This window comes from Nannospalax galili, unplaced genomic scaffold (genome assembly GCF_000622305.1).
Source record: "Nannospalax galili isolate Female #2095 unplaced genomic scaffold, S.galili_v1.0 scaffold433, whole genome shotgun sequence".
NCBI classification, from domain to species: Eukaryota; Metazoa; Chordata; class Mammalia; order Rodentia; family Spalacidae; genus Nannospalax; species Nannospalax galili.
In genome coordinates, this window is record NW_008338715.1 from 11,412,306 (window position 1) to 11,434,506 (window position 22,201).

The 22,201-nt window shown below is 41.6% G+C and overlaps 1 protein-coding gene across 6 annotated transcripts in view; it reads right to left on the reverse strand.

The window, feature by feature from the left end:
• Kit (KIT proto-oncogene, receptor tyrosine kinase) overlaps positions 1-22,201 on the reverse strand; it is an 85,037-nt gene that overhangs the window by 13,409 nt on the left and 49,427 nt on the right. For 3 of the 6 annotated variants that reach the window (XM_008833321.3, XM_029563612.1, XM_008833320.3), the window contains exons 6-10: positions 20,364-20,553; positions 18,286-18,401; positions 3,203-3,317; positions 1,426-1,607; positions 28-134 (exon numbers count right to left, since the gene is read on the reverse strand). In XM_008833321.3, coding sequence (XP_008831543.1) covers positions 28-134; positions 1,426-1,607; positions 3,203-3,317; positions 18,286-18,401; positions 20,364-20,553 — 710 coding nt within the window. Of the gene's footprint in view, positions 1-27; positions 135-1,413; positions 1,608-3,202; positions 3,318-18,285; positions 18,402-20,363; positions 20,554-22,201 lie in introns of all 6 variants that reach the window. The other 3 variants (XM_008833319.3, XM_029563611.1, XM_017798215.2) reach the window with 1 other exon arrangement.

A 22,201-nucleotide genomic window follows, 5' to 3' on the forward strand; every position in this document is an offset into this window, starting at 1 on the left:
GGGGGGGGGTTGTAAATCAATGGTCACCTGTAAATATTTGTAAGTGAGAACCATCACAATGATACCCATCATGCCAGCTGTGATCACAAAGCCGATGAGCAGCGGTGTGAACAGGGTGTGCGCCTGGATTTGCTCTGCAAAGAAACAGAAGTGTGATCTCGAGCTGTTAGCGAGACAGCAGCCTGGCTGCCACACCCGCCCCGAACTGACCCATGTCCCGTCTTATGACCCATGCAAGGGACACAGCTATGAGTCTCCGATTTTCACATCCTGGTATTCAAATAAGTTCTTTTTCTTTTCCCTTCCTCTTCTTTTGCCTTCTTTTTTTGGGTATTAGATATGAAACTTGGGTAAGTGCTTTAGCAATGAGCTATACACCTAGCCTCATTAGATTTATATGAATCTTTAAAAATATAGGTTGAAACCAGATTACTGAGTTGAGATTTCTACAGAATATGTACATATACAATGTTGGGCTGATTTCAGTGAAAAGTAACATCTGAATGAACTTTCTGGGTGTTTTATATTTTGTTTTCCTGTTTTCTAAATTTTCTACACTGAACATAATTGTCTTTCACAATGAAGAAAAACATTTTGAAGTGTCCTTTTCATTGTCCTTTCTGGAGAAAAAAAAAAAAAATCAACAACGGAAAGCAATGTTAAGATCTTTATCCCTTTACCCCATTACTCAAAAGCTAAGGACACAGAACTTTTGGCACTAGTCCAGGTCAACTCCAAATGCCACAGAAACCAAGCACTAAAAAGCTCAGGTGTCTAGCTTCTTTGTGTCCCAAGTTCAGACTCATTCATCAGTGTTCTCCAGGATCATCTGGCCTATGTTAGGACAACTAGTCACTCACATAGCACAACTAAAAGAAACAGCTGGCTGGATAAGTGGCAGAGTAAGCATGAGGCTTCAGGTCTGAGCCCTGGTGTTTCATGTAGGTTAGTACATACATACATACACAAATAAAATTGAAAAAAGTTTGCTAACAAGATCATACAAAGGATAGAGTTAACATTCTAATATAGTTATCTGACAAAATGTCAACATCTTAATAACTAAAATTTTAAACTGAATTTAACATTTTAAAATTGCTCTAATTATACTTGTGCATAAGGTAGGCAGATTCCCTGCTTCCTTTCATTGTAAATACATGGCTACTTATATAGAGATAGGCCCACACAAACACACATAGAATAGATGAAGTAAAATGGTTAGGATAACACTGGGAAAAGCACAAACCTTATTAGCAAACTAGTATGGAATGAGATTTTGTGAGTTCGATGACAGCATGGTGTGATGCAGGTATTACCAGGAATGACATGGCCAATCTGGAATGGACTTAAAAATCATGGTATGGTAGACAAAGCCTAAACATCCCCCTTAAATTGGATCAAAAAGAAATATACCTTTGTTGTTACCTTTAAATGCAAAGTTAAAGAAGGCAGAGATCTTGCCCACATCGTTGTAAGCCTTACACTCCACTGTGCCATTGTGCAGGAAAGCACTGGAGTCTATAGAGCTCTGAACCACCAGTTTTCCAAATGGTGGTGTAGATGTGTTCTGGATCTGTACATCCACAGGTGGGATGGGACCAGTACACCTAGGACAAGAAAATAACAGTGTGGGCTTATGCTAGGAAACCAAATAAACTCAGGCAACACCTTGATCTGGCACGCTTGTCAGCAAAGCAAAGACAACCAATCAATTAAAAATTCCCTTTTATATCCATTGGACCTGAAGAGAAATAAGCCCTTCGGGGTACTGGGGGAGGGGGCAGTGTAGAAAAGCACAAGGAGGGCAGAGGCTTAAGGGTTGGACACGGACTTGAGTCCTGACTCCAACTGCCTGTCCTAGAGAGTTCTAGAAACTCTCCAGCTCTAGGTTTCTGTAGCTCTACCATGCCTCACATGGCTAGAAATGAACTCAAACAGTTGCCATCCACAGATTCTGCCACACAACAGATCTTAGACAGCAAGAGGTTTGAAAAGGGTGAACAGTTGAAGTGAACAAGTGTGGAAGAGGGAAGCATGAACGATCAGGGAAGAGGACAGGAAAAAGACTCCAATGTAGGAGGAGCTTGAGGCCCCATATGTGACAAGTGACCACTTCCACTGGGAGGATCTTTTTCAGAAGGCAGCACTTAACTAGCCTATTGTAAACTCCTGTTTTCCATTGCCTTCCAAGTACCTACATACATACGCCACACTTCTTGATCTTATCTGTTGTCTCCACCCACTAGAACAGAAACTCACGCGGGCACAGCTGGGTATGGTGTTCACTAGATCAGTGTTGGGCACACTGTTGGTTTCCATATAAATATTTTACTGAATGAAAGATTACCAACCTAGGCTGTGTCACAGAGGGCATACCTTCCAGGGTTCTGTGCCCTCCTTACCGCTTCTCCAAACAAAATATTCTGTTAAAGCTCACCCCAAAACAATAATCCAACATAATCATGCCTGACATGTTGTTATAAAACATCTTCCATGAAAAATAAGATTTCCACCACAGAATACAGAGATATTCAGTTGTGAGGTTAAACTGAGCTTTTAAAGCTGGAATATAAAACAGTGTTTAACAGATAAAGAGGCAATGTTGACCCCATTTTCATCTTCAGGTAATGCATAAGGATAATTTAAGGCTTAAGTGTGGACTGCGAGGGAGAAGCCACACAACGCCAGATGTTCCTGTTTCGGGGGCTGGGCACCTAATCAAGGAGAAAACCTTTTTAAAACGCGTTGCTCACAAATGCCATATGTATGTTGTAATTGTGTGATCATTACTTTTTGGTAACTTGGCAATTAAGTTTTGAGGTAATTTTTTCATGATAACTGCAGCCACATTTCCCACACACATTACCTCCTGTGTATAGAATGGAAATCTAATTACTCTGTCCTGGAAAATTGCTTTATCTACCTGCAGGCTAGAAATTGCATGATAAATCCAAAAAGATAACCACCAAAATAGAGAAGTCATTCGGTAATCATTTTTCAGCAAACAAAATTAATGTCGACCAGGAAAAATATAACCATTATCCCTTCTAAAGAAGCCACACGGGTGTAAAAAATAAATAAACAATCAAAACGCAGTTTTTCACTCTAAAAAACAAGTAAACCTGAAAACATATTTGAAATTCAACTGAATTGTAGTCCTTCCCTTCTGCATTTTAAACAGTGCCAAAAATAATCCTCTCACCTTTGCTCTGCTCCTGTACAAAAATACCAATCTATTGTGGGTTCTGGGAATCCCGCTGCCACACACTGAAGCATGCCATTCATGAGCCTGTCGTATGTCAGGATTTCTGGTTTTGCTGCAGGAAAAGAGATGTGGCCATAGGTCAATCTGCTAAACAAGTCCAGTGAGGTTCACGCCGTTCCCTCTCTCATTCCTAGAACCTTCCAGAGGCTGCTGAGGAGCCTGAGGGGGACATGTTATTCATCTGAACCAGTGGTGGAAGACGGGAAGACAGCATGAGAGCTCAGCCAAGGACAGCAATGCTGTCCAGCCCTGCATGGGTCATCTCCATTCACCTGCAGGCATGGGGGTCTTCTGGAACTCCGTGTAGAAGAGGCTATAAGAGCAACCTGACAGGGTTCTACCTCCAGTGAGCAGAAGGTCTGTTTCTGGTCAAAACTGTAGCACTCGTTCTGAACTTTTCTAAAGGCAGAAAGTCCATTTTCTTATAGTGGACTCCTGCAAATGGAATTTCATGCTGCTGTACCTGCCATAAGATTTCATGCTGTTGAGAGGACTGGGATGGGTGAGATTAGGAGTTGTTGCAGAAAAATAGAAGACCTACTCTCCCCTTAGGGTATTGTAAGAGGTGGTACTGATAAAGAGCTGAACTGCTGTTCTTATAAGAAAGCTAAAGCATGAGCATAAAGGACAGTGTGAGCTTCTAACTCTAAACCTTTATTTCAAATACAAAACACTGACAGAAAGTAGGAAGAAGAAAACAGCCCTAGAATTTTATTCATACATACATGGAGAGTCTGGGTATAAGCAGCAAAAACATAAATTGTGCCAGCAGGAAGACCTTAACTTGACATTCCTGTGTAACTGTAATAATCAATTGGTAGTCAACAATTTCAAGTTGGTGGAATTATTTCTAACATGAAAAGAACTTCTGTTGTTCTAACGGCAATATACCTGAAGGTTTCAAGTCCTCTGAGAATGAGTGCAATTAACTATGAGTATTGTGTGGGCAGAAATGATGGGGGGCTCACTTGTATCCTTTGAGAGGAGCCAAAGACTGTGAGCCTAAGACTGAGCTCAGAACCACCAAGACAGGTGTGTGTGGGCAATCTGAACTGATTACATTTCTCACTCTCCTAATTCTGATTCTTCATTTCTAGGATGGGAATAATAATTAGTAATCTAGTAGGATATTGAGATAAGTAAATGGGAGGAGTGGACAAAGAAATGACTCGGCATATGATGCATTTACTATTAATACTACTGACTTAACAATTCTTTTCCAATTTGAGTACACATGCTCCCAGTTAAGCAAGCTAGCTACAGATTAAGTTAACTATATTAACTACTCTTATGACTCCCTTTAGAGCTCTAAAAATTGCTTCTTTAAGACAGCCTGACAAGTGCGTATGTGTTTTAACCTGATGCATTGGGACTCCAACATCAATTATACTGGAACTAATGAGGGCAATGGATGTGAGAAGGAAGGACTGACAGATCAGAAGCTCAGAAGTTTATTTCCCCAAAGGAAGGTAACAATGATAAATGACATCTTTGTGGAGCTGCTTGGCATCTCACCTCCTCAAAGGCAAAATGAGTTGGCAGAGATCAGTGTCCACATGCATGACACACCCACCTGTCACTCAACCTGGCCCTGTTGATGGCAGGCCATTTGGCAAACACACACAAAAGAGCCACTCTCCAAAGCCATCTCAAGGTAGGAGCATCCTTGAGAGTTTGAATCTAATGCCAGCTTTCACAAATAGAGCAAGAAGACAAGCCATCATCTTGCAAAAGCATCCATCTGGCAAGTTTCATTTAATTATCATGGGCAACTGTGGGACCAGGCTGAAAAGTAGGACATATATTCTCTCTCTCTCTCTCTCTCTCTCTCTCTCTCTCTCTCTCTCTCTCTCACACACACACACACACACACAACGGTGGACTCTTCAGGGAATGCTATTTTGCTGGAGACTGCAGGCACCATACACAGAGTCTCTCTGGACTTAGCTTAAGTGTTACTTCCTTTTTTTAAGCAGCCCTGCTTCTCCCATGCCAAGCTGGCTGATCTCTAGCCTTGTTCCTGGGGCCCTTAGGAGCACCTGACTCTGTTATTCAAGTTCTTGGTCACCTCTTCTCCATCAGACTATACACTTTCAATGGCAGGAACTGCATCTTTCATACTCCACCTGCAGGGTTTGATGGGGGCAGGCATGCAGTAAGAGCTAGTGAAAGAATATGAGGCCATCTACCAAAGGAACAAAGTCCCTGAGACCAAAATCAGTGTCACAAGATAGTAACGGGGAGACTAGTCTAATGGTGACTTTCCTGGGGAGGGGATGTATTTTCCCTATTCTTGCAACAGAGAACCAAAAGATAAGAAATCTACACGTATGCCTAGCCATGTCAATGTTTTATAATACAGACATTAACAATGAATACGGAAGCCCACAAGGAGGTGGCAAAGATGACACATGAGTCAAGTTAATTACACGGATCTACTTACATTCCTTTTGTTACTAGCCTTTCCTAATGTGCATCACATCTTAAGATGGGCTTTTATTGGGATTAAATGTTAGCTCAATGGAAAAAGAATTCTTTTTAAAAATAATTTTTAGCCAGGCATGGTGGTGCATGCCTTTAATCCCAGCACTGGGGAGGCAGAGGCAGGCAGATCTCTGTGAGTTCAGGGCCAGCCTGGTCTATGTGGTGAGTTCCAGGTCAGCTGGAGCTACAGGGAGACCCTGTCTCAAAATGATAAAATATATATATATATTTATCATTTTTATTTTATGTATGAATGTATTGTCTGCATGTATGTAAATGTACCTATGTTGTACAATGCCTCCAGAGGTCAGAAGTGGGTGTCAGATTCCCATGGAACTGGAGTTATCAGCTGCCATGTGGCAGTTGGGAATTGAACCCAGGTCCTCTGCAAGAGCAGCCAGTGCTCTTAACTGCTGAGTCATCTCTCCACCTCTAAAAAAGAATTCCTAAAGGCTCAAAGGGTACCTTCAGATATTGATAATGGGATTACCTCTGGGTAGTAGTAGGCTTATGGATAGTTTCGACATTATATAGTATCATCCTATTTTATTTGTGTAGAGAATATGTAGCCAAAAATAAACTTATAAAACATTTGTAATTTTAAAATATCACAATAGAGCTGGAGAGATGGCTCAGCAGTAAGAGCACTGGCTGCTCTCATGGAGGACCTGGGTTCAATTCCCACACAACAGCTAACAACTGTAACTCCAGTTCCAGGGGATCCAACACCCTCTTCTGACTTCTGCAGGCTTGCTCGACATGGGTGCACTACAAACATACAGGCAAAACACTCACACACATAAAATAAATAATATTTTTTAAAAATCACAATAGCTCAAAATTGCACACTCAATTGCTCTTCTTGTTGGTGATGAGCGCTCTAAGATCCAAGCCCTCTATCATGACACCTGGTGACAGTTATATAATGGCCCACCAAGGCTGGTGATGATGCAATCTGCCTGACCTACTTGTTCCTGTGTGTGCTGATTAGGTAGTTTTAAAAAAAGCTATCCCAGGTGGGTCATACCCTGAGGCTAGTTGAGCTGCTTTTGTTCTGCTGGCCCTCAGAGGGTCCTAGACCTTAGATATGCATTAGACTTTCTGAGACAAGAGGTTAAAGGAAGATTCCTGCCCCACCCCCTAGCTTTGTAAGCCTAAAGAGCTGACCAAGCACAACGCTTTTTAAAGCACATTAAAGGAACCCAAAGAAGGTGGGAGGGGGGCTGCAAAGAAACAGTTTACCCGTTTACACTTTAGAAGCCACTAACCCCTAAGAATTTTGTTTTTTCTTCCCTTGCTTAAACCTAGTTCCAGCCCTGTCGTCAGTACTGGTGGTGTGACACCTCTTTCTGAAAAGGCTAAGGTACACTGGTCCAGGGTGGGCTGTCCATGCAAGGGGTATTAGGATAATGTTTAATGCATAAAGAATGAGCTAGGTAGAAATCTGATTCCTACAAATGAAAATCTGGGCTCATCTGCATTTTGTAAGAGGCTCGATGCACCGTGTATGGCATTAAATATGCATTTCAATGCTAAAGATACATAACTCTGCACTTCTCCAGGTTAAGTCTGAGCTGTGGTTTCTCAGATATTCTGTAATAAGTAGGGTACCAAATGACACGCTCCCTAATTCCTTCCAAGTTGGAAGTTTTGATAAGCCTAAGTTGTGTCTAGGTTACACATTTCCTGTGCAGATTTTTTTAAGTAGACTTTTTTCCTGAAAAACATTGTAGACTTAAGTCATTCTGGTGTTCCCAACAATACTGAACAATTTGTAGGCAGTAACTGAGAATTTGTTGCTCATGCAATTAAAATCCCAAACACTCACTGATCTACCACACAGACGGGTGCTCTTGACAAATATTCCTTCTCACCACCATCAGGTCCATGTGGAAGGCAAGAACAAAATGAATTTTAAGAATGCAGTACAGATAACAAGAGCTGGCAGCTAGGGCTGGGAGGCTCCAGGCACACAGAGGCTGGCCTGCCTTCCATTCATCTCCAGCCAGAAGGGGTTCTGAGTAGAGCCTTTCTCTGGCCCATCCACCTTAACCAGCTCCCTAGCTGAATGCAATTTGCCCACACTCTATAATCAGTTGGACAGAGAACACACACTTAGGTCTCAAAATAATAAAAGACCAAGTGGAGAGTGTTCAGAAGGATGGATTTTTGTTTTTACAACTCTGGGTTTGCTGGGGTTGAATGTTGGCAGTGGCCATTTTCAGCAATTTGTCACCATCTTGGTTTGGGTCTGGGTAGAAGCTGTGCTCCTCCCACAGCACTGTTATAAGGAAGGAATGTACATCAACTCAAATAAAACTATAGAATAACCGAAGATGAGGTTTGTCACAAACTAAAGGAAATATTACATGTATTAGAAAAATCCCAGAAGAGATTTTGGAAATATATTGCATTTTATCCCTTAAGGGTATCTAGAAATGGTAAATAGGTATTCTTCATTTATTTGTTTATTTATTTGCTTATCTGACAGGGTCTCATGCTGCCCAGGCTGGCCTCAAATTCCATATGTAGCTGAGAATGACCTTGAACTTCTAATCTTGCTTCACCTTTAGCATGTTGGACTTACAAGTGTACACAACCACGCTCATTCATGTGGGGCTAGGGAACAAACTCAGGGCCTCTGTACATGCTAGGCAAACTCTCCAAAAACTGAGCTATAGCCCCCAATTCCCTAAATAGGTGTCCCTAAAGCAGAAAAACTTGTCTAACAAAATAAAACTTTGGCTATGTTCTCCTGTACCCACGCATTTTTAGCCCAGAGCCCAGTAACAACAACAACAACAACAACAACTTCATCCTAATGAAGTAATATTCCCAACTAGGTCATATAGATTATTCTCACATCTCAAACAAACAAAAACCACAGGAAAAAAAACAAACTTATTTTTTCACTGCTTAAAAAAAAGCCAGATGTGGTGGTGCACGTTTTAAATCCCAGCATTTAGGAAGCAGAGGCAGGCAGGTAGATCTCTGTGAGTTCAAGGCTAGCCTGGTCAAGGAAGCAAGTTCCAGGCCAGCTGAGGCTACATAGTGAGACCCTATGTAAAAATAAAGAAAAATTTAATTTGTGGGGCATTCACAACCTAGTGGTAGGCCACATCTGTTGCCTGCCAAATCCCTGTTCTCAACAGCTATCAAAAAGAGTTCCTAGGAGCTGGACAGATGGCTTAGTAGATAAAGTACTTGTTGCTCAAAAGTGAGGAAAGCATGAGGACTAGAGTTTGGGCCCCCAGCACCCACATAAACAGCAGGTTGGTATGGTGGCCTGCCTGTAATCCCAGCACTTAGAAAACAGACAGGGGATTCCCCACAGTAAGCTGTCTAGCCAGGTTTGCAGATTAAATCTGTAAGCTCAGTGTTCAAGTAACAGATTGCCTCAGTCTATAAAGAAAGTGATTAAGGAGGCACACAATGTCAATCATACATATGTACCAGCACATACATGTGCACACATATGAACATGCATGCATGCAGACCATTCCACACACACATATGTGGGGTGAAAAAGAGCTCCCCCAATCTGAAGATAAAGTCGAAAAATAATGTCTCTACTTAAGAGAAAACCTTCCTCGGCCAGAATCAGTGAACTCAATTTATAGTTATCTCCACTGCTGTGTAAGCCAGGTGTGGGTAGGCAACCTGAACACCCGTCACGGAGTAACTGCACAGGCTGCCTCAGTATGCAGGCATGGGATAAAACGTTGTTTTTCTACTCAGTGAAGTAGCGAATTCATTTTGCCATATAAGTCAGAGGATACTGACACAATGCCCACAGAAGAATTATGTACCTGTTCTTGGATTAATTTAAATTTCCACTGAATTACAGGTGACCCTGCATATATTTATAAATGAAGGGGGCTAATTTGATGTAAAAACACACCTGGCTCAAATGAAAAGGAAATTTCCACATAGTGGAAGGTCCACGACATAAAGAGGACTATTCATGCTGTTGTCAGGGAGGTTCAGGGGGCAACCTCATCCAAGTTACACAGTTACATACTGAAGCTGTTTCTCCTGCTTTTCCATCACATAATAAAAAAATTGGTCAGACTACACAAACCACACAGACAACAAAGGGGATCTACGGACCCAGGCAACTCGTGTTCTTGAAGAGGCTGAGGATTCAAACAGATGCTCCAACTAGTGACACACTCCATAAGACCAATTTTCCTATGAGATATGAAGTAATGACACTAGCACTGGAGCAGGGAAATTATTTAAGAGATGTATCTACTCCTGTCTTTTTTCAGAGTTAAAGAGAATCAAGTTCTATATTAAAAGCAGTTCTCCATTTCCCGCTCTGCCTCTCCCTCCCGCCGCTCTCACTTCAATGCCTATAGTCATTCTTATAACCAGAGATTCTTTCAATAAAGAGGTATTAGAATGTCACATTAAGGAGCCAGTGAGACGACTCAGAGGGTAAAGGCACTTGCTGCCAAGCCTGACCTGAGTTCAATTCACAGAACCCACACAGTGGGAGAAGTGATTCTCTGACCTCCCATGCATGTTGTAGCACGTGTGAGCTCACACTTGCTCACACGTACACGTACACACACACACAAATAAATGTAAAATAATAAAAAGAATGTCACATCAAAAACTCAAGATTTCCCAATCAATTTGAATTTATGTTTAAGAGAAAATAGGGCTCAAGAGACGGCTCAGTAGCTAAGATCACTGGCTGCTCTTGCAGAGGACCCAGGTCGATGCCCAACACCTACATGGTGACTAACAACCATCCATAACTCCAGTTCCAGGGGATCCAACACCTCTTCTAACCTCTGTAGGCACTGCATGACATGGGTGCACTTACATAATGCTGACAATATACTCATACACATAAAAATAGTAAATAAAGTATTTTTAAGAGAAAATAAAAACAGTTCAAGTATTGTCAGATATCAAACATACAAAGCCTATAAAAAGATTAATTTGAAAAGATAGGCAACTATTTTTACATAGATTAATGATCACATTAAAAAGACCTGAGAATTCGTCCTTAATTTATATTGGTCCTGAGAGCCAACAGGACATGGAAGATACAAAAGATAATGACAGATGGTGACTTTGCTAACTTCCAGGCATTTCGGCAAAGCCACTCACTTGAGATTAAACAAGATGATTATAAACTTTAAATAACCACCTGACAGTTTCCTTTTAAAACTCAGTCACATCATCTTGGTAACCCATCTTACTCCATGATGTCTCAAAACTGCAGTCACAGACTTAAAGGAATTATTAAGAGATCTGTATGAGGAGACACTGAACGGAGGCTGTGGGAACATTTAATGACATGCAAAGATATTCTTAATACATCTGTGTTCAACACTAAAGACCAGGCTATATCACAGTATGACCTCATTTTATATAAAAATTAAGGAACCTGAAAGAAGATACAAAATAAGGGATATTAGCAGTAGTAAACAATGAAATGTAAGTTCATTCTAAAAGGCAAACTTGCCCAGGTGTGGTGGTACACGCCTTTAATTCCAGCACTTGAGAGGCAGAAACAGGCAGATCTCTGTGAGATCAAAGCCAGCCTAATCTACACAGTGAGTTACTGGCTAGCTAGAGTTTCAGGAAGACCCTGTCACAAAACAAAACAAAACAAAACAAAACAAAACAAAACAAAACAAAACAAAACAAAACAACCCCACCCCAAAACAACAAAATAAAAAGGTAAACTTAACATTTGCTTTTTATTTGTGCTTTGATTTTTTACCCCTATACCTAACTCTTTGGTAATAAGAAAAAACTGAGCTTAGAAACATACCTACAAATGTTCACACACGCCAACTGTATTCCAAGTACTGTGGTAGTCCCACAGCTAGCTCAGAGAAGCAAGTAAACAGTTACAAAAGACTTCTACGAAGTACCAACCCTATTCACTATTCAAGAATCCCAATTAGCTAGTATAGGACTGAGTCTCACAGCAACACTAAAAGGCAGAAAAACTTTTAAGCAAAAAAAATCCAGAGAAATGCACTGATATTTTTCAAATATAAGCATGGATTGGAGACCCATGTGCTTGGAAGATCTTACCATTAAAAAAAAAAAAAAAGGGAACCAGAGGTGCTGGAACACAGAACAGAGGGTTTACATAAGTGTTAGCGTTCAATCCCAGCATTAAAAAAATTTTATTGATTATTTTTATTTTATGTGTATTGCCTCTGTGTGTGTGTGTGTGTGTGTGTGTGTGTGTGTGTGTTAAGTGCACCCATGTCATGCAATGCCCACCAAGGTCAGAAGGAAGGCATCAGATCCTCTGGAACTGGAGTTACAGATGGTTGTTAGCTGCCATGTAGGTGCTGGGAATTGAACCTGGGTCCTCTGTAAGAGCAATCAGTGCTCTTAACCGCTGAGCATCTCTCCAGCCCCAATCTCAACATTAAAAAAAAAAAGAGGAGAAAAGGCCAACAGGGTAAGAGGTAGGAGAACATCTACAACCATGAAATGTTCTAGTAACTGCTGTCCTTGTTCCATGAGGATTTTCTTCAAGGGCAGACCCAAGCCCCCAAAGTGAACAGTCCTTGAAGGCAGGCGGTCATTCTGGTTTTCCGAATGGTAAAGGGCCCTGAGATTCTAGACAGGTGGGCGACCCAGATGGCTGGCAGGCAGTCGGAAGCCATCTCCACGGCTGGCTTGACAGGTCTACCTTCACTGTTGGCAAATGGACTTGCCATGTGATGTGCTTGCAGGCTGTCACATGTATTATGGCTTCTACCTAGTGTGGCCTCAGCCATCTGTAAATGGATTTAGCTCTGACCCAAAATACACCCGAAGCACTCTGGACTTTGCAAATGTGGCCAAAGGGGTACGTTCTCATCAAGACGCTTCATTCCGGGTGACTTGTTACTGTGGCTGATTTTGGTATACTTCAAGGTCTATAAAAGTGTAGGCACCAGGCAGGATGTTAACTATATGATGCAGTGGTTTAGAAATAATACATTACTGAGCATTTCCTTAAATTGTTTCTGGGCCCCCTGTTAACACCCTTCCATAAATGGAATGAAGCTGTTGGAGAGTCGATCTAGTGCTGTCTGGGCATCACCTGAGTGACACTTGGGTTTTTAGTCTGGGTTACCTCTAAAGGGTGCTATGGGCTTGCCATATCTGCCTGCCTGTGCACCCTACCTGTGAATTTCGGCAGATCTCCTCAACAGATGAAGTTTGTCACTGAATGAAATACCTTTAAGACTAAAGAGAAATCATGAATAATCTTTTTATACCATTTGCCACATATTTTAAATTTCTAACACTGATTTGGAAATGTTATCAGATAATGTCTAAAGTATTGTTAAGGTTACCAGATCTTTTTATATCAGTCCAGGGGTTTGAAAAAAAATAACATTATATGGGCTGGAGAGATGGCTCATGGTTAAGAGCATGGCTGCTCTTTCAGAGGACCTGGGTTTGATTCCCAATATCCACGTGGTGCCTAACAACCACTTATAACTCCAGTTCCAGGGGATCTGATGCCATCTTCTGACATCCACAGGTACTGCATGACACAGGTGCACTTACATACATATAGGCAACAATACACTCATACAAAAAATAAAATATTTCTTAAAATCCATTATAACAAACATATTTTCTTCCTATAATTATATAAATAGGGGGCTGGAGAGATGGCTCAGTGGTTAAGAACACTGACTGTTCTTGCAGAAGACTAGGGTTCGAATCCTAGCACACGCATGGCTTCTAACAACTATCCGTAACTCCAGTCCCAGGGGATCAGACAGCCTCTTCTGACCTCCTCGGGCATTGCACAACATGGGTGAACTTACCTACATGCAGGCAATACACACATATATATATAATAAAAATAATTTAAAAAATAACTTCAGAATTTACATGGATATTTGAAATTAGAAGCCAAAATAAATTTACAAAATTATTTACTTTGGTGCTGGAGAGATTACAATTACATAGTGTTCTTGCAGAGGACATGAGGTCTGTTCCCAGCACTTACGTTGAGCCACTCACAATCACAACCACGTTTAACTCCAGCTCCAAGTGATCTGACTCTTAATGGGTTCCACAGACACCCACACTCACATATACACCCCTCCACACAGATACACATTTTTCTAATCTTCAAAGAAATATATTTACTTTAGTGACTACCCTTTAAAGTCCACTAGAAAGTCCATCATGTACTTTTTTAAAATATCAAATAATGAGAGAAAGAGGCCAAGAGAATAAATTCAGGTTAAAGTACATATAAAGTACAATCTATGGCCTGAGACTGCCTTAGATCTGGCAAAAACCTAACTGTAGTTACCATGTAGTAACCAGAGACTACAGGCTCTCATGTACCTAGCACAGGCTACCTATGTATCTTGCCATGCAATTTTTTTTCTAACATCTATAGGAATCTTGGAAGGCGTAGTGTCTATTATTAAAGAAAGTACTCTGGGGTAAAGTTTAAAGCTTTCAGAACTGGTTGGGCATGGTGACACATGCCTTTCATCCCACTGAGATTGAGGCTAGCTTGGTCTACACAGTGAGTTCTGGGTCAGCGGCAGCTACAAGACATCTCTGTTTCAAAAACCCAAAAAGCAACAAAAAAAGAAGTTTTTAGAACTCTATGATCTCCTCTCAATTTTCATTTGTAAAGGAAATAATTGTTTTCCCCTGAAGGACATCAAATTTTTTTAAAACTAAGAATTTGACTTCTCTGCACCTTGGATAAGCAATCCCAAGAATTATAACAATGAAAATTCAATTAAAAGAATCAATGACTTTGTTGTGTTTTTTCCCTTTAATGAAAACTCCAAGTCTCTCATAAAAGGGATTAACCCCTCACTCAACACTAAATATGCTGAAATCTACAAGAGAAATTTTCAAAACAAATGGACTTTTCAACTACCAAACATTTAAACCATTCCAAATCAAGGATTCTGCATTAGCATTTCTTAGCACTGAATCTATTAAGCAATTATGCATCAGTGTCACTAAGTAGCCTGAATTTCTGCTACCCCTGTGCATTTATTATCTTGACTTTCATTAATTCTAATTTTTGCAGATCATAATTCCTTCCCCCCCCTTGAGGCTAAGCTTATTTACAAAATAAAACATGCATAGAATTACCCATGACTATCACCATTACCCAATCATGTCAAAATGGACACAATGGCTCCCAAGTTTTAAATTTTAAATCAATTTTGTGTGCTATTCATTTATTTATGACAGGTTCTCACACAGCCCAAGCTACCTCGACTCACTATGTAGAGGTCAGAATGACCTTGAATTTCCGATCCTCCAGCCTAGGATTACAGGTGTGTGCCATGCCCTGGCCTGATTTATGTAGTGCTGGAAGCATTCTGGTAAGCACTCCTCCAGTTGAGCTACATCCCCAGCCCTTGATTTTAAGTTCAATGTATTAAAAAAAAAAAAAAAAGAACCTAAATATCATCATCAGCTATTTTCCAGACTAAAAGAAGAAAAACCCTAACTTTAACAAGGATGGGCTACTGGGACAGGCTTCACAAGGTGGACTGTTCGCATCAATATGCTCACTGTCAAAGCCATTTGTAAATCCATGTGCCCTGTGAGTGAAATGAATGCCTTCTGTCAATTTAGCACTTGCAGGAAACTGACATGAATGAAAAGGCTTCCTAAAGAGCTTAACCTCAAAGGGCAGAGCCCACTTCACCCTCCTGTACCCCCAGCGATGAAGCAGGCATTGTAGGCTTTCTATCAATGGCAGGGTGCTTGTTGGAGAGCAGGCTACAGGAAAGGCCCAACAGGGAGAGATCATTTTACAAGTCAGGAGTTCCCCAGCAGATGTGATTGTAGCTGACCCTGTAGGATGGCAAGGTAGCCTTATAAATCAGATGGCAGCAATTCTGCCCCCTAGAGAAAGGACAGAAATGTGCTGGGGTCAATGTCTAATGCCCAGCTGGCAGATTACACTCTGGGAAAGAAGAAAAGGGGAAAGAGACTTTTAAATATCCCTCTGTCCAGGTGGCCCAGGCAAAGAATAACCTGATTTTATAAAATGCCTAGCTACTGAGCTTCTCAGACTCAGTTCTACAGACTGTCCCCCCTCACCCATGGCCTGCTGCCACTGGTCCTCAGGGGGAAGGCATGGGACCACAGAAGTGGCATTTAGAAGGAGCAGTTTGGGAGAATGCTTCTTATATCTGTGATATTTAACAAAATCATCCTATGTGTGGGTATACTTTAAAATTTTTTTTTTTTAACCTTTCTAGTAACTGGCTCTTACTGTATTTCCCAGAAGTACTGTTCTACAATGGATTGGGGAATCTTAGGGCAGGAAATCCACTGTAATAAACAAGTTACTGCACTCAGAATAAAGTTTTACATGAACAATTTGCATATTACACTTGCAAAGATACTGATTTACCTACAGTCGTCTCTTAAATTAGTTGAATATTAAGATTTTTCAGAAGTAGGTAATTTTACCCATGTGTAATATATTAAGCTCCTTTGATTAACATCTGAATTAATCTAGAAATACTTGAATTGAGGGCCAATGAGCTATCAAATAATCAAAACTGTTCAGAGGAACTGAAATATTAACATTTCCCTTGGAGAGGAAGACTTCTGTGGTCAAACAAGTTTGGGATAATTCAGTCCATCCTACAGGCCCCTCTCTATGGAGGTATATTATACACCAATAGATTAAGGATTCTGGAAAGGTCAGAAATAAAAGTGTGTTTAATTATAGGCACGTGATTCCTTCCACCTCCTCTTCCCCCTTAAGACAGGGTCTCACTATGTAGCCCAAGCTGGCTTGGGACTCTGTATGTAGACCAGGCTAGCCTTGAACTTATATAGAGATCTGCCTGCCTGTCTCCCAAGAGCTAGGAATAAAGGTGTGTGCCACCACACCTGGTCCAAATTCACATTCACATCTTATTCAGGAAGTCCAAATCTGAGATGCTGATATAACTAAACAACTCTAGATTAGCAATCAAAAGTCTGTTCAGTGCAGCACTTATTAGCTGCTTCTTTTTCCTTTTACAAATAAATGGATTTGACTATACCTAACCCACCATCCTAGTAGAGCAGCAGCAAATGATACTGATGTCTAAAACCATAGCAGATAAACTCCTCCAGAGGAAAGAAAGGGCTTCCCCCGAAGGCCTTTGTCCCCACAACCCTCCTATAGCCCAACATACAGCAAACACTCAGCCCAGTTCCTAAGTTGTTTTGTAGGGAATTGTTATGTGATCTGAAATGCTCCCCCATAGGCTCATGTATTTGAACTTTATTTTGGTCTTTTGAGACAGGGTCTCCCTGTAACTGCAGCTGGCCTGGAACTCACTATGTAGATCAGGCTGGCCTTAATCTCACAAAGATCTGCCTGCCTCTGCTTCCCAAGTGCTGGGACTACTAAAAGCGTTCACCACCATGCCCTGTTGGTATATGAACATTTGGACTCCTCTGGTGGGGCTGTTCTGGGAGGCTATGGAACCTTCAAGAGGTGGCAAAGGAGGGTCACTGGAGCAGGCCACTGAGGGTTGTAGCCCGGCCTTGCCTCCCTGTAACCATGAGTCAAAAAAATCCTTCCTTCCGTAAGTTGTTCCAGTCATGTATTCTGTGTATTTTGTCATAGCAACAAGAAAAGTTAACATAGGACTGTCCTATGTTATTTGTCCACCCCCTACACACCTAAAACAGGCCTGGAATTCCCAGTCTCTGGTGGGCATAGTACTCTGGACACCTGCTCACACTTCCCTGTCAATGCAGGTTGGACCCAAAACAGAGCCAGGAGGAAGCCTTGCATCTGGCAGAAGCTGCAGCAGGGATCCTGCCTGCCTGGCCCCACCCCTGCTTACCTTCCTGCCTGGCCCCGCCCCTGCTTACCTTCCTGCCTGGCCCCGCCCCTGCTTACCTTCCTGCCTGGCCTCTGCCCTTGCTTAGGTATTTCTCTAAAAAGTTGGGTGAGGAAAAAGAGGGAACCACAGCACTGCAGGACTTTGGTGTTAAAGTTCTAATGACCACAGCCAATGCCACCCCCACCCCCCCAATCACCTGCTCCCTGCTCCCACAGTACTCAGGAATGACCGCTGAGCTGGGTCAATATTGCATTGATCTTAGTGGGAGAACAGTCTAAACACAAATGGCATCACAGTCTGAAGACAGAGTACTGGTAAGAGAAAATTTATGTCAGGGCTTGACAGCATCTCTCTCCCACCCAACATCGAATCCTATTCCTATTCAACATCGGGCTCCCCTGGCCAACAATCAATAATAAAACACTTTCCCTCAATCAGCTCTTATTTTCAACTTCTTTTACTCTAAAGGCAACCCTCAGAATTCAGACCACTTCTACAAGGTCATGTGGTCAGTGAAATGTAGGGCAAGGAATCGTTTTTTCTTCCAACCACCAAACCACGAGGTCTCTGTTAAGGTCAAAATTATCATGAAACATTATTTACATGGTACACAAGGAATGCAGCTCTGCAGCTGTTACACACACAAGTCACAGTGTGCAATAACACAAAATAAAAAGATAAGGAGTCCCACAATTTACTTACTGTTCACATAAACACTAAATGTCACGGAAGCATTGACATCAGAGTTGGACACCAGAAACGTGTAAGTGCCTCCTTCGGTGCCTTTTAATCTGGTTAGATGAAGCTCGCTCACATATCTACAAAGGAAAGACAATAAATCAACCCCCTGTGGACAGCCTGCCCTAGAGGGCATGTCTCTGTCACATTTTTTACCTGGAAAGAGATGCCTATTTGGGGGTGGGGGATATGAATCATTTAATTTAGCAGTAACAAAATACTCACTCATACAGACTCGCTCAATTTGGGACAAAGACCTGCCGTGTGAAGACGCTGAGTGCAGAGAGACTAGCAAAGCATGCGGTCACAGCCCCAGGCTACCCCATGACCACTTCCTTCTCTGGTGAGGCTGCTGTGATCCCTTGAATTCATCTGCCTGTTTGGCTCTGAACACCCCGACCCTGAGGAACCCCAGCTCAACAGCAAGCTATCTTCATGTCGACACTTCAGGTCTTGGGAACCACATGACCATGGCCCACAACACCCCCCCACTTCGCTCTACCAGTACTGCTGCTCCTTGGTTTTCCTTTAATCTCCAAACTTCTCTGCAGTATTTGCTATTCAAGCATCTTCTCAAATCAAACGCTAGGGATGGGTATGTATACCAAGCACCATACAACCTTTGGGCAACCTGCTGGCATGGACTCCAAGGCATGGCCAGATCTGCTGGGCAGCCCAGGACTGACTCAACCATGTGCTGTCATTTGCCTTCTCTCTTCTGACCAGTCAGTGGGCTGCCCACTCACACTGAACCGCTTGCTCAAACTTTCTAATCCCAACTTTTAGCACAGGTGCCTCTGTCCTGTGCCTCCTCTGCCAGCCTATTTCCATGTCCCCACAAGCCCCTGCTGTGGGTGCAGCTCAACATGACTCACTGTAACCTTTGCCCAAGGCTCAGAAGCACAGCTCAGAGCTCCCCAAGGTCCTCTGCTCCCTCGCACATCTCTTCCCTTGCCCCTGAATTCCTGTTCTCAGGGTTTGCTTCTAGGGAACTTGACCCAAGTCCTTTCTAGATGTGCACACAAGATCCCAACCTAAGAGCACCTTTACCTCCTCCACTCCACTCCTACCCCTGCAATCACCTAGATGCCCCGAAATCCACCCTCCTCTGCCCGAACCTAACACTTACTCCAGAATACTGTATCAGTTCTCTCCCGTGTTCTGTCAACATTTCCAGAGTACAGTAACACATACACTCCACCCAGTCACTTGACCCTCACTAGTCATTTGATTTTGGTTGTATTACTTCATCCATCTGTGCCTTAGTTTACTCTTCCATAAAAATGGGGGAAATAAGAGTGCCGTGGGGCTGGTGAGATGACTCAGTGGCTAAAGGACCTTTTGGCACAAGCCTGGAGAACTGAGTTCGATCTCTGGAATGCATGTAAAGGTGGAAGGAGAGAACTGACTCCCAAAGGTTGTCTTCTGGCCTCCACATGCATACACATAACACACACCTACACAATAACAAAAGTTTTTTTAAAGGAACGCTACATACAACATTTGTGTTGATGTTAAGTACTCAGAGCTATGCCTGGCAAAAATATATCAACACACACAAGGTATTACTACTGCTACTATTTTAATTATAACATTCTGAGGCTCTAACAAGAGGTCTGATGGAAAGAAAAAAACCCACTTGATTTCATCACCTGGCTCAAAGATTAATGAGAGCATATTCTCCTCACAGTTTTAATAAACTAGTAAAGGTACTAACTTCCCTTATTCCCTGAAGAGAATTGTATCCTAAACATATGTTGGTCACTGCTTTGGGCTGCCCACAGAATTGTAAAAGTAACCTCCACTTTCCAAATGTGAAAACTGAGGCAGAGATTATATATGGGTGCTTGGCTCGTGTGTGTGTGTTACACTCTTAATACACAGCAAATGGAATCTTCAGCTAAGAACTGCAGTGGCAGGCCCCAGGGGTGCTTCTTTACCTGACATCTTCCCATGCACTACTGGGTCACAGGCAGGGTCTAGGGAGGTTACTTGGAGACAGTGGCACATGCGTGACCCCCAGGACAAGGCCCCTGCCTTACCTGATATTACTTGTGTTCTCAGACTTGGGATAATCATCCCACTTGTTAGTGGAGGTCCTGTTCATGTATATCCACTGCTGGTGTTCAGGTTTGGGGTATGCCTCATATTCAACAACCAAATCTACATTTTCTCCATCATTCACAAATACCGTAGTGTTCTTTGTGGAGAGGATATTAATGAATCCTTTATCTAATTGTAACAGAGCAAGAGAAAAATCAATATTCACAACTGTTGGACAAGAACACAAAATGTCACCTTAGAGTTACAAAGATGATGATTTCCAGTACTCACTGGCAACAACTAAGCAAGTCACGCAACACGCTACATGGTACTTTGCTCTATCATAAAATGAGTGGGGCATACACCAAAACCCTGGCTTGTATAATGCTATCTTATGAGCAGTTCTCTAAAGATCTATGATTCTCTCAGAAGTCTTCTGCACCTATTGCCTTCGTGTTTGTGAGGGTCAAGGGAATTTGTACTAAACAGCCCCATCCAGACCCAAAAGAATCATAAATATGATAAGAAAATACCACTGAGTCAAGACAGGAATGAACTTTAATATGTGATAAAGCTGTAAAAAATTTCATTTCATATTTGAAGAAAATGAACTTTGGGCATCATACCAGGCATCATTACACTTCAGAATCATTGATAAATCAGAAAAAGAGTGGACTTTGAATGAAATCACAGAATAGCCTCCTATCAGACCTCTTAAAGAGTAGGCAGGGGAGGAGGTGAAGGCTTTTTGGAAGCAACAGAAGAAAGCTATCTTAAGAAGCAAATTTGAGTATGTCAACATTATAAAATGTCTATGCAGTAAAATTAAGGTGACAGGAAAGAGGACATTAAACTACAGAGGAAGAATGGTTAGTTAAGCCAGTAATTAAAATATGATACCACTTTCCACTTATTAAAAATAGCAAAACTAATTTAAAATAAACTCCAGAATCTTGCAAGTGTGATAAAAGTAGCAGAGTGAATTACACGCTACAGACTGGCACAGTTCTTTTAGGAACCAGTTAGCAATATAGATTTCTAAAAAATTATCTATTTTTAAATATAATCTTATAATTTCCATTTGAGAACTCTTCTTAAAATGGGTTAAGGATGCACAAAGAAGTCTTATTTGTACTAGTTATAATTTCAAAATGACAGAAAATTGATGATGTAAACAATGCAGCCTTAGAAATGGTTACATAATAATAGAAAAGCGAGCTTGAGAAAGAGCAATAAACTAATTACCAATATTATTTTTATGGCTGCCATTTATGGAATGTTTACTATGTGCCAAGAACTGCCTCAGGCATGTCAGCACACATTTTACTTAATAATTTTGACATTTACTCATAACAATTCGCAAACATTGAGCTATAGTCTCTAATTTATATATTAGATGAAAAGCAGATTACGGAGATTTTTGTGTGTGTACATATACAGCTCAGGTGAGAACAGGGCTTCAGATGTCTTCCTCTATTGGTGTCCACCTTACTGCCTGGAGACAGTCTGAATGAACCAGAAGTTCATCATTTCAGCAAGCTCTTGAAATATACTGTCTTCATCCTTCAATGCTGAGGTTACAGGTACACAAAACCATGACAGGCTTTCACATGGGTGCTGGCGATTTGAACTCAGGTCCTTATGTTTGCAAAGCGAGTGCTCTTACCCACTAAGCCATCACCTCAGCCCTAGGTTACAGATTTACTGATAACCTCATTTGTAGGTAGCACTTGTAACCTCTAATTTATAAATAAAATAGATGATTCATATTTGGATTCAAAGCCATACAATGGAGCCTAGATTTGAATACAAGTCTGAGAGAAGTCAAGACTGGCCT